At 47.4% G+C, this 15,523-nt stretch overlaps 1 protein-coding gene across 3 annotated transcripts in view; it reads left to right on the forward strand.

Annotated features, from left to right (window-relative positions):
• The window catches only part of SUSD1 (sushi domain containing 1), a 404,984-nt gene that overhangs the window by 343,008 nt on the left and 46,453 nt on the right, over window positions 1-15,523 (forward strand). For 2 of the 3 annotated variants that reach the window (XM_075316004.1, XM_075316010.1), the window contains exons 23-24: window positions 6,374-6,467; window positions 9,772-9,808. The exons of the other annotated variant lie outside the window; for it this stretch is intronic. In XM_075316004.1, the coding sequence (XP_075172119.1) occupies window positions 6,374-6,467; window positions 9,772-9,787 (110 nt within the window). In that variant the 3' untranslated portion in view covers window positions 9,788-9,808. The remainder of the gene's footprint in view (window positions 1-6,373; window positions 6,468-9,771; window positions 9,809-15,523) is intronic. 3 annotated transcript variants of the gene reach the window in all.

Genomic DNA, 15,523 nt, shown 5'->3' on the forward strand with positions numbered 1-15,523 from the left:
TGGCTCTTCCCAGCCTGATAATATCAGCCTGCAGATGTCTACTTTACCTGCACTGGTTATCAAAAAATGGAGGGATCCCATGTACAGACATCTTCCCGATGCCAAAAAGCTTGTTGCTTGGCTACGCTGCAGCCTTTCAACAAACTTTATTCAGTAAAATTTAAGATCTACCGCGCTAACTAAATAGCAGGGGAGCAAAAGTAAAATTTAAGAACTACCGCGCTAACTAAATACAGAAAGAGCCACAGCCACATCATGATTTACCAGATACATATATGACCACTAAGCACCATGTTATGTATAAGGAACTGGATGGGGACTGAGGATAAGTCGTAATAATTATAAATCAAAGAGAAAACACACAACCAAAAATCCAAAGTGCAAAGGTGAAATCTTTATTGACACAAGGGTAGGTGCGGGGCGGCACGAAACAAGTGAGGGCGCGGACACCAATCACTGATCAGAATATACATACAATTATCACAGATTCCTTATGAACTGATGTTTCAGTCTATCCATAATATAATATAATCATGTACCATCAACTATTTCTTATATTGCATGTAATTACACGATGATAAATATATGATGAAACCGTGAACACCGTTAACAACCAGGCAGGGCCATGTCACTATCTGGTAGAGAGGAAAAATTTCCTTCAATTCCCGTCCATCTGGGTCCCTGATACTAACTAGTGGGGAGAAAAAATTCCCTTAGATTCCCATCCATCAGGGTCCCTAATCAAATTAGGACAATGTCATGGCAATAATAATAGCAGTGGCATGTCAAAAACTCAGGGAACTAGGCTCCAGGGCTATGTATAGATATAATAGACAGGTGGCGCTAACTAAATAGCAGGGGAGCAAAAGTAAAATTTAAGAACTACCACGCTAACTAAATAGGAGGGGAGGATAGCCTCCCAACTTTTGAGCGCTAGTGTCCATCCAAAATGTAAACATTATTCAGGATCTGAACAGCATCCAAACTTCGAACTTGACCACAGATTTTTGTTCGGCTGCGGACACTACAATTTTAGTTACCTCATCCCTATCCACTGTCAGTTGTCAAGTGTAATGTGACTATAACAGCAAAAAATTCAACATCGATTTCTAGAGATAGGAGGATGTTTTTATTCTCTGGTCATGCTCTCCTGTATGTCAGATTGCATATATGCATAATAGAGAGGAGGCTTCCAGTTTAGGGTAGACATGTAACTGGAAACTGTCAGGAACAATGTTTGATGAGAAGAGAGAGGAAGGATTGTTCCAGTACCTGTAGTGCTAGTTCTAATCAAGAACAACTAAACATTTGAAAAAGTATGTGTGGCGCCCCTGAGGCTTCCGTCGCCACAGGTCATTGCACCCCATCAGCGGTGTGATGCCCCATTCTGGGAGAGGAAGAGAGTGAACTCCGGTCCCCTGGTAAATTCACACTACACCTATTGTTAGGTACATACTGGGACCAGGGAAAGTGGCAGGCAACCCTCCCATGCTGCATGCTGAGAGGGGCTGTAAGACCCATCCCTGCTCCCATAGGGTGGTAGCTTAGCAACTGGGGAGGTGGGAGGAGCCACCAGAGAGCAGATAGAGAAAGGAAGTTAAGTTAGTTTCAGTTTACCTCAGGGAGTGAAAGAGTGAGGAGCCAGCATGTAGTTGGAGAAGAAGAACGAGAGCAAGGAGGGAGGAGGAGGCCTGCTGGAGGCAGGCAAGGAGGAGAAAAGAAAGACAAGAAAGAAGGAAAGAAAGCTCCAAGTCAGGCAGGAGCAGAGAAACAGAAGGAGACACTTCCTGGTGAAGAACCTGGGACCCAGAGGTCCAGGTGACACCACACGGAGACAGAAAGGGTCGCAGGGCCGCGGGTAGTCCTGCAGGTGCCACGAGCAGTCCTTGTTAGGTGCCGAAGCCGAGGGCCTAGAGGCAGCTACGGGTAGCTGCGGGCTGCGGGGGCCTGTTCCACATTGACATCGGTGGAGTGATTAAGCTGCGACAGGGGACGGTCCCTAGAGACTGGAGGAGTGCAAAGACAATCTCCAAACAGTAAAAACCGAGGCCCAGGGAACGTTGTAAACTCCCAGGGCCAGAACCCATAGCAGACCTTCAGAAAAGGGGTAATCAGCCGACAGGTGACCCCCCAGCCTGGAGGCTGTAGTGGAGGCCAAGCCAGGTCCACCCCAACAAAGGCAAGGCTAAGGGAGACAGCAGAAGAAAGAGACACTAAGAGAAGGGCACCGGCTTTTACTCTCTGAATCACCCAGAAACAGCGGAGGTCCCTGACAGTGGTCCCAGCAGCCCGAGGGTCCCTGCAGAACTGTGAGTAAAGAACTTGAACTGCACCCTTGAAGTGGTCTCTGTTATTTCAGCTGCATAGACACTCACAAGCACCAACTGTGCCCCGGGCATTGCTCCACCTGTGGGGAGCAGTACCACCATTGCTGCCATATCACCATCCCGGAGGCCTCACACAGCAGCGGCGGCTTAATAGCCGCATACCACAGGTGGCGTCACGAACACAAACTTTATTCATCTAGCCACATATTATACTGACACCCACCAGGGCCACGGAGCCGGGCCCAGCCACCACTGACTACCACCGGACTAGTCCGGCCCAGCACCGGGTGTCCCATAGCCCTGGGGTGGGCGAGTCAATTTTGGCGCTGTGAACAGGATTTCGTGCCCGGTCACACCGGGTACTGTGCGCCTGAAGAACCATGTGACAGACTGTGTACTTTACTGAGAAACCGCCGCCATTAGCGCTGTTGAGAGCGGGAAGAAGGGGGGCGTGCAAGAAGAAAGGGCGCGAAGAGAAGCCCCGCCCCCTTGTCCAAGAAAAGCGCGCAAAGCGGTGCCCGCCATAGAAGGCGGAGGAAGAAAAGATGGCGCGTGAAGAAGCTAAAAGGATGGACGCCGAGCAACGAGCGGCCAGAGGAGGAGTGGCCGAGCCGGGACACGCACCTCAGAACCGGGTTGTGTCCTGCATCCTGGAGAGCGGAGAAGATCCAGCAGCCGCTGCAGAGCCGGGTAAAGAGAGTGACACCCCCAGCCGGTGGAACCCGGATTGCCAGGTGGGGTTCCTGCCCGGTCCTCCTGCAGGCGCGCGTGCCACGACCGCAGCTCCGATACCAGCACCCTGCAGCAAGACAGCGACCACCAGAACACCGGAGATGCAACTGAGGGGTGAGTCATTTAATGCCCCTGCTGGCGCGAGAGCCCCAACCCCCGCTGCCATTCCCCCAGTCCCTGGAGGGACGCCCGGCACGGCGACACCGATCCGGGCCGCAGCTACGCCAGGTGCGGCCCGCCAAGATCTCACCACCGGAGCGACGCCCATCCACACCGCAGCAGCGACTCCAACCCAGGCCGCCGCCATGCCAGGCGCGGCCCGCCAAGACAAGGAGGCAGCCCCAGAAGAGCCAGAGTGGCGCCGTATGGCTGGTAACCCCCTGCAAGCCAGCAGCCTCGCGCCAGCCAGTAACCCTATGCAAGCCAGCAGCACTACCTCAGAGCAGGCCCAGGCCGCAGCATCTTGCAGCAGGCCTGCTACAGCCACGCAGGAGACGCAGACTGTGCTGACCGCTGTCTACCTGCTGCCAGGTGGGGAGCCGGAGAAGAATCCCTACATGTAAAGAAGTAAGAAGCAGCTGAACTGTACATAGCCCCTCATTCTTTTTGAAGAAGTCCCTTGTGTTTCTGCCCCTCATTCTTTTCGAAGATGACACCCTTTCATGCTGTACTGCCCCTCATGCTTTTTGAAGACGTCACCCCCCCATGTTTATGTGTTACCGGGCCACTGAACTGGAATGTGGGCCCCGGTGAATGTGTATGTGTCTTATGTAACCAGGCCATTGGACTTAATGGCTGGTTGATTTTGTGCCATTGTTGATTGAAAGAAACGAACTGCCGGGCTACTGGACTTGTTGTAGCCGAAAATGTATATAGTTGCACCCGTTGTGCCCCCTACCAGAATTATGGGGGAAGTGCCCAAACTGTGCAATGAACTGAAAGTGCACACATAGTTTCTTTATAAGAAGTTCGCAACGTTTACTGATATGTGCCTCCCATAAAGGGAAGAAATGTTTTATTGTTTTATGTTTTGCATACAAAAATGTTTTGCAGTTTCTTCACATGTTTTTGTTGTTTTTCAGCCCGAGGACGTGCTGGGATTTGCTGTGGGGGAGTGTGGCGCCCCTGAGGCTTCCGTCGCCACAGGTCATTGCACCCCATCAGCGGTGTGATGCCCCATTCTGGGAGAGGAAGAGAGTGAACTCCGGTCCCCTGGTAAATCCACACTACACCTATTGTTAGGTACATACTGGGACCAGGGAAAGTGGCAGGCAACCCTCCCATGCTGCATGCTGAGAGGGGCTGTAAGACCCATCCCTGCTCCCATAGGGTGGTAGCTTAGCAACTGGGGAGGTGGGAGAAGCCACCAGAGAGCAGATAGAGAAAGGAAGTTAAGTTAGTTTCAGTTTACCTCAGGGAGTGAAAGAGTGAGGAGCCAGCATGTAGTTGGAGAAGAAGAACGAGAGCAAGGAGGGAGGAGGAGGCCTGCTGGAGGCAGGCAAGGAGGAGAAAAGAAAGACAAGAAAGAAGGAAAGAAAGCTCCAAGTCAGGCAGGAGCAGAGAAACAGAAGGAGACACTTCCTGGTGAAGAACCTGGGACCCAGAGGTCCAGGTGACACCACACGGAGACAGAAAGGGTCGCAGGGCCGCGGGTAGTCCTGCAGGTGCCACGAGCAGTCCTTGTTAGGTACCGAAGCCGAGGGCCTAGAGGCAGCTACGGGTAGCTGCGGGCTGCGGGGGCCTGTTCCACATTGACATCGGTGGAGTGATTAAGCTGCGACAGGGGACGGTCCCTAGAGATTGGAGGAGTGCAAAGACAATCTCCAAACAGTAAAAACCGAGGCCCAGGGAACGTTGTAAACTCCCAGGGCCAGAACCCATAGCAGACCTTCAGAAAAGGGGTAATCAGCCGACAGGTGACCCCCCAGCCTGGAGGCTGTAGTGGAGGCCAAGCCAGGTCCACCCCAACAAAGGCAAGGCTAAGGGAGACAGCAGAAGAAAGAGACACTAAGAGAAGGGCACCGGCTTTTACTCTCTGAATCACCCAGAAACAGCGGAGGTCCCTGACAGTGGTCCCAGCAGCCCGAGGGTCCCTGCAGAACTGTGAGTAAAGAACTTGAACTGCACCCTTGAAGTGGTCTCTGTTATTTCAGCTGCATAGACACTCACAAGCACCAACTGTGCCCCGGGCATTGCTCTACCTGTGGGGAGCAGTACCACCATTGCTGCCATATCACCATCCCGGAGGCCTCACACAGCAGCGGCGGCTTAATAGCCGCATACCACAGGTGGCGTCACGAACACAAACTTTATTCATCTAGCCACATATTATACTGACACCCACCAGGGCCACGGAGCCGGGCCCAGCCACCACTGACTACCACCGGACTAGTCCGGCCCGGCACCGGGTGTCCCATAGCCCTGGGGTGGGCGAGTCATATGTATAGAAAGTTACAGAGCCAGTTTCTAGATATATTACACTGGTATGTGCTGTAAACAGCATTTTTAATTTCTAGGGGACAAGAGCAGTAAGACCATACTTTTCTACAGGTTTTGTGTGAAAGAACAGGAATGCTTTAAAGGGAATCTGTCACCACTTTGACCTTTTTAAACTGTTAATATGGGCATACAGGTTATAGAATGCAGAAAAAAGTCATACCTGTCTGCCTCATATCAGAAACCTTGTTGTGGATAAATCATCTTTTATCACTTTATATAAATTACAATTTATTAGTGGGGTTCAAGAGCTTTGTCCCCTCCACATGCGATAGATGCCAGCTTTGTTATTTAGCCGGCATCTGTCACTAATAGCAGCAAGCAGAGCTGAATTCTGAGAGCTGCTGTTAACCATTGAATCTCATAGTAGACTACAATTTTCACTATATACCGCAGTACTGTAGTATTGCAGTATATGAAATAAGTAATGTGATTTTTTTTCTTTTCTTAAATATATATATTTTTATCCAACTTATAAAAAAATCAAATCACTCTCCAATTACCCTATTAATAACAAATGAATAAAAATATAAAATAAACATTTTGGGTATTGACACATGAAAAAATTCCAATCTATGAAAAAAAATAACAACCCCATAGACTATAATGATTTTTACATAAGTGAAGAACGGACACCTGAATGAGGCCTGTATAAATTGTTGGCACAAACAATGCATTATATCATTTGACATATCTGTTTTTCTATACCAAGTATGATTGATATACCTTATAAATCATAAAACTTATAAACATATTTGTTTACTTATTTATTGCCAGAAACAAACAAGCCTTGACTTTTTATTTTATTTTTCTTTCAGAGCGATTAGGCAGTCGTCATCACATAACTGTTGTCTTATTAGGATCAATTGGTTTTGCATGCTTCATAGTATTTATGTCTTACTCGTTGGCACGGTAAATATCTTTGGATTTAATTGACATCTATCTTAAACTAAGGTCTGGTTCACACAAACATATTGGTAAATGTCCATATTAATTTATGAGGATGTGGATAAATTACATAGTAAATAAAGTTATTTGCTATTTTATAGCCATGATGCAGGCCACATGTAATATTTAGGTTCAACATTTTATGACAATTATTTTCCTAATATATCTTTATAATGATTAGAGTTTCTGTTTTTGAAGCAAAGCTCCAAAAGAAAAACATAGCCAAAGCCAAGGTTATATAATGTTGTCTACATTTGCCATTCGTTGGTGCTAAGAAGTTTATCGCATAATTTTACTGCTTACGTTTCTTGGTCAAGTTCAGAAACATTTCTTATGTTCTGCCAGGTTCACATTAAAGGTTTATTGCAAGAATAGTAACTGGAATGAAGACAGCACAATAGGCTCTTACCAGAGTGGTAAAAAGGCGTATAGAAATGTGGTATGCTCCCCTGGTTGGGGTAGTATATCCTTAATCACTAAATAGAAATAAAGTAGGCTACACCCGCTAAGTAAAGATCAGTGTAACAGGAGATAAGAAGTAAATTCTGCATTACCAATGGATGAGACCAGCATAGATGAATAAGTAGTTTATTAGTCTACACATGTTGAAGCAGAGGCTTCTTCTTCAGAACATAAAACTAGTGTAATTTTATGTCCTGAAGAAGAAGCCTCTGCATCGAAAAGCATAGATTAATAAACTACTTGTAGTTTTATGTCCTGAAGAAGAAGTCTCTGCATCGAAACACGTGGACTAATAAATTACTTTTTCATGACGTTTTACGTCCTGAAGAAGAAGTCTCTACTTCGAAACACATAGACTAATTAACTACTTATTCATGTAGTTTTATGTGCTGAAGAAGAAGCCTCTGCTTCAAAGCAGGTAGACCAATAACTACTTATTCATGTACTTTTTTTTTTCCTGAAGAAGCCTCTACTTCGAAACATGTAGACTAATAAACCACTTATTCATGTAGTTTTATGTCCAGAAGAAGAATCCTCTGCTTTAAAGCATGCAGACCAATAACTACTTATTCATGTAGCTTTTTTCTCCTGAAAAAGTCTAAGTTTCGAACCACGTAGACCAATAAGCTACTTATTAGGGTATGTGCCCACAATCAGGACTTGCTGCGTTCAGAACGCAGCGAGTCCTGACTAGGAGGCAGCATGTCTCCTCCGCAGGAAAATGTAGGAGATCGCAGCTGCCTGTGCTCTCTATCAGGGTTCAGTGCTCTGCGGTCTCCTGCTTGTATTCTTCCTACGGAGGACGCATACGATTCCGCAGCAAACAATTGACTTGCTGCGGTCTGGAAAACCACACCGCAGGTCAGTGTTTGCTGCAGAAAAAAAGAAGCATAGTGGGCACGGGATTTCTAGGAATCCATCCACTATGCTTATACTGTACATCGCAGTGTTTTAGATGCAGCTGAGGTAGGCTGCATCCAAAACACTGCAAATACTGATCGTGGGTACGCACCCTTAATGTTGTTTTATATCCTGAGGAAGAATCCTCTGCTTCGAAACGTTTAGACTAATAAACTACTTATTCATCTATCCTGGCCTCCTCCATTGGTAGAGCGGAATTAACCTCTTAACTCCCGTTACATTAAAGGCTTATTCACACATCAGCATTTAGTCAGTGTTTTTGAATCAGTGTATGTATACCATAGCCAGGAGTGGAACTTATGGAGAAAAGCTATAATTGGAAGACTTACACCTGTTCTGTGTTTTGGATACATGCCTGGTTTTGATATACAAATACTGATGAAATACTGATAAAAAATACTAATGCATAAGTAAAGTCCAAGCACTATGTCAGGTTTTTCTGTTGGAGTCCCCAAAAAACTGTTTTCTGATGGGAACCCCTGACAAAGCTATTCACTTGAAAGAGCCCAACAGTCACAGAAACTCCGAAGTAGGGCTCAATGGAAGACACTATTAGGCCAGAGTCACACTTGCGAGTGCATCGCGTGTAACTCGCGCGAGTCTCTCATTGAATCACCCGGCACGGAATCACACTCTCCGAACAGGAGCGTCTCAGCTGCATAGACATACATGCAACCGACCCGCTCCTGTCAGGAGAGTGCCGAGTGATTCAATGAGAGACTTGCGCAAGTTACACGCGAGGCACTCGCAAGTGTGACTTTGGCGTCAATGTGAATCTGGTCTTAGGGCTACTTTGCATGCTGCGACATCGCAAGCCGATGCTGCGATGTCAAACGCGATAGTCCCCGCCCCCGTCGCAGCAGCAATATTTTTTGATAGCTGCAGTAGCGAATATTATCACTACGGCAGTTTCACATGCACTCACCTGACCTGCGATGTCGCTCTGGCCGGCGACCCACCTCCTTATTAAGGGGGCGGGTCGTGCGGCGTCACAGCGACGTCACACGGCAGGCGGCCAATAGGAGCGGAGGGGCGGAGATGAGCGGGATGTACACATCCCACCCCCCTTCTTCCTTCTCATTGCAGCCGGGACGCAGGTAGGTGATGTTCCTCGCTCCTGTGGCTTCACACACAGCCATGTGTGCTGCCACAGGAACGAGGAACTACATCGTACCTGTCGCTGCACCGGCATTATGGAAATGTCGGACCCTACACCGATCATACGATAATGACGCTTTTGCGCTCGTTAATCATATAAAAAAGGATTTGCACACTATGATATCGATTGCGACGCCGGATGTGCGTCACTTTTGATTTGACCCCACCGACATCGCACCTGCGATGTTGTAGTGTGTAAAGCCGTCCTTAGTTTGTCTTATACAATCTAATATTACTAGATGTGAGTCCATAGAAGCAGAGTACAACCATAAAAATGCAAGAATGACATGCTTTCACATATCAGGAACAGCATGTACAGTAATTCCCTAATTTATAAACTTTAATCTGAAAACACACTGTTGGTCTTTGATCTATTTCAAAGTTTTTTCCAGCTAATCTCAAAGTGTCTTTTAACTCTAATTGTGAAAAATGTGTGTAAAACTAAATGAAAGGGAACGGCATCCAAGTCGTGTGACCTTCTTGGAATTACTATCATGTGATTGTTAAAAGAGATAGTATGCTCTTTGGATATTTTAATGGAAGAATTTCCCACTTTCTTTGCATTCTTGAATAGTGTAGATTTTACTATACATTAGCTGTGACCACTCATGTAATACTAATGTAGAATAATCTTATAACATCTAACTAAGCAATTATACCTCCATTAATTACTAAGCCAAATATACATTTTATATATGAAATGAATCCTACTGTTTGTTTTTTGCAGGTGCTGTAAAAGCTAATAGTCACATTTTAGATGAACAGTAAGTGATTTATCATATTATTACCTTCCACTCTTAAAGGGATTATCTGAGCAAAATGAAAAGTGTGTTCCTTTGACCTCTGTCTAGCCGATAATTGTCTGTATATTGTTTTACTGGATACTGCCCTATCCTATACAGAGGGCTGCAGTACATACATACACTATGCAGTATACCCTTCTTTACAATGGGTCACCATGTTGGGTGGATGCCTATGTTTCCATCCTGACAGTACTCGCTGTCAGGTGCAACCTCCTGAGAGTAGTGCCTGACAGTGGGCAGAACACTTTGTGTACTTTGCCTTAGGTCCCCTTCACACGTCTGTGAAAATCATGCACGTGTTTCACGGACGTGTCAAAGGTGCGTTTTCCCCTACGTGTGCCGTGTTTATGGCACTACGTGTGTTCTTCGTGTGTTATCCGTGATAACACATGGAGAACGAGAACTTTCTACTTACCTGTCCCTGGCGTCGCTGTCCGTGGTGCTGATCTTCGGTCTCCAGCCCTGACGACTCCCCACTGCTGCCGCTTCTGCCACAGTAAAGTGAATATTAAATGAGCATAATGAGCGGCGGTCGGTAGCAAGTGACAGCAGCGGCAGAGACAGGAGGGCTGGAGAAGGTGAGTAAAGATTTGTTATTTTTTTCTCTGACACATGAGTTTTCTCCGGTGCGTGTCACACGGGAGCGCATCCACACTACATCCGTGTGGTACGGGTGCGGGCCGTGTGACACCCGTGCTGACGGAGAAAAACGAACATGCATCCGTGTGGAGCACACGGACACACGTATGCTCCACATGGAGGCACGGGCCAATGGCTGCACACGTGCGTGCACATAAACCCATTGATTTGAATGGGTTTACGTGTGCCTGTGTCTCCGGTACATGTGGGCATGGACCTAGCACGTACCGGAGACACGTGCGTGTGAAGGGGGTCTTAGTGATACTTACCGGCACCCACCTTGATCCAAGCAGGCCAGCCTAATGATTGTGCCGAAAAAGCAAGAGGATCTAAGTGTTCAACCAGCAGCAGTATAACTATGACTTGTAACCAGGGCTAGACTGGAACTTGCATTCAGCCCTGGCATTTAGGGGTGCACAGGCCCACTTGTCACTTGGTGAATGTGTAATATCTTTGTTCGCTTGTAGGTTGTGTAACACGACCATATAACATGTAGTCACAGCTGCATCCAGTGTTACAGCTCAGGCCTATTTATTGTTCTTAGTAGCAGGACCTGGTGAAGCCGCTATTTTCCCTACAGAGCTGGGTCTCGCAGATAATGAAGAGGATGCTGCTCTACATATAATGCTGCGTCATCATCACATAGCTGATGGGCAGGGATACAAAATCAGATCACCCTGAACTAATATTGATGACCTATTCTACAGATAGGTGATCCGGGAAGCTGTAGTTTTCACTGGTGATAATTTTGGACACATACTACTTGGGGAATGTGCAATGACATTTTTGGGGGCAGATCCAACCATGGAAACTACAATGAAAAATCCTCAAATGACCATCTGCCTCTACTCGCTGTGCACAGGTTCAGGCTTTTGAGCATCTTTTCCCAACTTCGGGTTTCTAAAACCACCAAGTGATTAAAAGAAGGGACCGCTCCATTCTTCTGGTGTCTTCCATTCGGAAAACGTTCTGTATTTTACAATGCAGATCAATGGGAAGACTGAGAAGATGCCCGGAATCTACAACTCCCAGCTTGTCCTTAACAATGGTGAGGAGATGCTGGGAGTTGTTATCAGACTGCGGACCATACAGGAACCACAATAATGATAAGACGCAGGCAATATCACAAATAATCATCTACATCCAGGTACCTTTATAGGTGACATCTTCTGAGTCGTTCCCATGCTTTTTGTCTCCACGCAGTACAGATGCCATGATGAGGTTTTGTGCCCACTGCTTGTCTCTGAAGCCCTCCCTCTTAATTCTTCAGCAGCACTTCCCCACAGAGCATCTTTAAAAAATAAAAGTATCATTATACTGCCCCAAAAATATAAATATCTCCCATGCTGTGCCCTTGAATAAATAATTGCTGTGCTTCCTTCACAACATATCCCCCCACACTGCCCTTATCCAAAATACCTCCGACACTGCCTCTCTCCTTAATATACCCCCACGCTGCCTCTTTCCATAATGTCCCCATATAAAGCTTCTCCACACTGCTCTCTTTATAATATATACCCACACTACTTCTCTCCATAATATCCCCCCCACACTGCCCTTATCCAAAATACCTCCCACACTGCCTCTCTCCTTAATATACCCACACACTGCCTCTTTCCATAATGTCCCTATACACAGCTTCTCTCCATAATGTCCCTCCACACTGCTCTCTTTATAATATACCCCCACACTGCCTCTCTCCATAATATCCCCTCATATTGCCCCTTTTTTATCATTATTATTATTATTATTATTATTATTATTATTATTAATATTTATTTATATATTCCCCCTAAACTGCTCTTTTATAATCCCCCCCCACACACACACAATACAATGCACCCTCCATTACCCCTCCACACACACTACAATGCGCCCTGCATTACCCCCCCCACACACACACAATACAATGCACCCTCCATTACCCCTCCCCACACATACAATACAATGCACCTCCCATTACCTCATGCACCCCCCCACACAATACAATGCACCCCCCATTATCCCTCCCCACACAAGCACAAAATACAACGCACCCCCCATTACCCCTCCCCCCACACAATACAATGCACCTCCCCATCACCCCTACACACACACAAATACAATGCTCCCCCATTACAACTCCCCCCCACACACATAATACAATGCACCCCCATTACCCCTCCCCCCACACACACACACACACAATACAATGCACCTACCATTACCCCTCCCCCCCACACACACAATGCACCCCCCATCACCACCTCCACACACACACAAATATAATGCACCCTCCATTACCCGTCTCCACACACAATGCAATACACCCTCAATTACCCCATCCCACACACAATACAGTGCACCACCCCCTCCCCACAAACAATACAATGCACCCCCCAATAACCCCTCCCCCCACACACACAATGCACCCCCATCACCACCTACACACACACACACACACAAATATAATGCACCCCCCATTACCACCTCCACACACACACACACACACACACACACACAATTCAATGCACCCTCCATTACCCGTCTCCACACACACTGCAATACACCCTCCATTACCCCATCCCACACACAATACAGTGCACCACCCCCTCCCCACAAACAATACAATGCACCCTCCATTACCCCTCCCCATACACACAATACAATGCACCACCCATCACCCCCTCCCATACACACACACACACACACACCCTACACCCAATAAAATGCACCCCTACATCACCCTCTACAGACAGACTCATACAATACAATGCACCCCCATTACACCCTCCCCAGACATAATACAATGCACCCCCCCATCACACCCTACACAGACACACAAAACACACAACCCCATCACTACACACTCCTGCCTCCCCCTTCCCTTGGAATACAGTAACCACCCCTGCCTGTCACAAAGCTGTGTTCCTTCACAAATGTTCCCCGTTATGTGTCCTCAGCCCCTCCGCACTCATGCCCATTAATTAAACCTGTCTATTTGGCTCCTTCATGGAGCGCTTACCACTGCCTGATGTACCCTGTGTGGCGCCCGCAGCACTGTGATGACATCAGCAAGGTGCTGATCTCATCACATTGCTGCACGTCGGGGGCGGAGCCCAGTCCCGGCACACTGTTCAAATGTATTTAAGTCTGAAAGACGCAAATACATTTGAATAGGAAGGGGGAAGCTACAGTCACCGGCTCCACCACCGCCGCGCTCCTGAGCAGAGTGTGCATGCCGTGCACACTATCACACAGCAGAGCGACACAGCACAGCGCTGACTCCTGGTCCTGCTGTAGCTAGTGTGCCCGGCATGCACACACTGCTGAGCAGACCAGCGGTGACTGCAGATACAGTGGCCCACTAGTGGCACCGGCCCATCTGGCATTTGCCAGAATTGCCCTATGATCAGTCCGGGCCTGCTTGTAACTGACTGCAGTGGTCAGGTGACTTGAGCAGTGCGTCATCGGGAAAATATACAATGATCTGCTGTTCAAGTTACCTGAATGCTACAGCCAAGAGGTATGCCTTAGAGGTCCTGCTTTTGGTAGAACAGTGACAACTCCTATTCGGGTGTGCATGGGTGCCAATTTTAACTTAATATAATTTTAAACTTTTCCAGCCCCTGGGGAATTTTTCTTTTTGCTTGAATAACCTTTCTAGGCTTTGTATATTAAAGGGTCAGTGTAACTCCAGTGTCCCTGCACTGTTCCACCTCCTCCTCTTGGCAGAGATACCAACATACTCACCACCACAGCCAGCCATCTGTTTGTCCCCCACCTCTGTCTTCTGCTCTGTCCCCGGCCTCTAGGCATTAGGGCCTGCACAAGTTGTGCAGTTCTCCTGGCAACATTCTTAGGGCATGGAGGCTCCCATCTCTTAAAGTGGCAGTGTGCACACTCTAAAGTGTCCCCAGCTTATGGCTGGGAGTCACTTTGCATTTAAAGCACGTTCCTCTTCAGGGAGATGCCTGAGAATTAGGTTCCTAGTGTGCCAGTTTCTGCTTGTACACTTGTCTGATGATGCAAGGGGGCGCTGGTCTTTGGACTGTCTGTCTCTTGCATAGTAGCGCAGTTCCACTTAAGGCAAAGCCGCAATACCAACCTGTCGACTCAATGGCACTGTTTCCAGTGATAAAGGGGTGCATATCTTTTTTTCTAATCTGTGACAACCTCTTTTAATAGAATTAGTATTTTATTAGTTTATTTTTTAGATATTTTTAAAATTCTACCTTTTTAAACCTACTACGAATAGATTACTAAATTCATATAGTCATGGCCGAAAGTGTTGGTGTAGCGCCCCTGAATACATCAGGGTGCTACAGGGAACTGCATCTTGTTCACTCAAGATGCAGGACCTACCCCCCTGGTTCCAAGTTCCCAGAAACCGGTGTCACCTCCATCAGCACCACAAATCCAAATCAACACCTCACATCATGACCTGTCAGACACACCAGTGGGATGGTATAGCTGGAAAAGGGCCACCCACCTAGGGGTCAGGCAGACTGGTGGGAGGGACAGTCTAGAGGGTTGAGTGAGAGCCCTCAAGGAGAGAAGAGCTGGGGAGTTTTAGCTCCCGGGGAGCTAGAACGACCGTGGTTGGGTCGCAGACAGTAGTCTGAGACCAGAGGAGTCGGGGACCAGTGGCAGTGACATTGGAAAAGAGTGCGACAGACATAGTCTAGGAGGACTGTCGGCACTAGAAAGCCCAAAAGAACTGACTGGTACCAAGCACAATGGGGTACAGGACCCTAGGTCAGGAGCCGATTCAACGTCCTGGCAATTAACCTGCAGAGGAAGGGGACCTTCAGGGACCTTCCCAGAGAGCTCAGAGACTGAGGGCATCAGCACACCACGGGGGATAGGGTTTTCCAGAGAAAGCAGCCCATTAAAGTCCCAAGTGCCAGCCCTTGGGAGCACATCTTCACTTAAAAACTGAAGAGCTGGACCTCATAGTTCAGGCTAGAGGGACCCACACGGACATGAAACTGTGCACAGAGGCAGGCTCCGGATCACTATGTGACACCGGTGGGACTGGGTACTTGGACGTGCTTC

The sequence above is a fragment of the Anomaloglossus baeobatrachus genome, chromosome 1 (genome assembly GCF_048569485.1).
Source record: "Anomaloglossus baeobatrachus isolate aAnoBae1 chromosome 1, aAnoBae1.hap1, whole genome shotgun sequence".
NCBI classification, from domain to species: Eukaryota; Metazoa; Chordata; class Amphibia; order Anura; family Aromobatidae; genus Anomaloglossus; species Anomaloglossus baeobatrachus.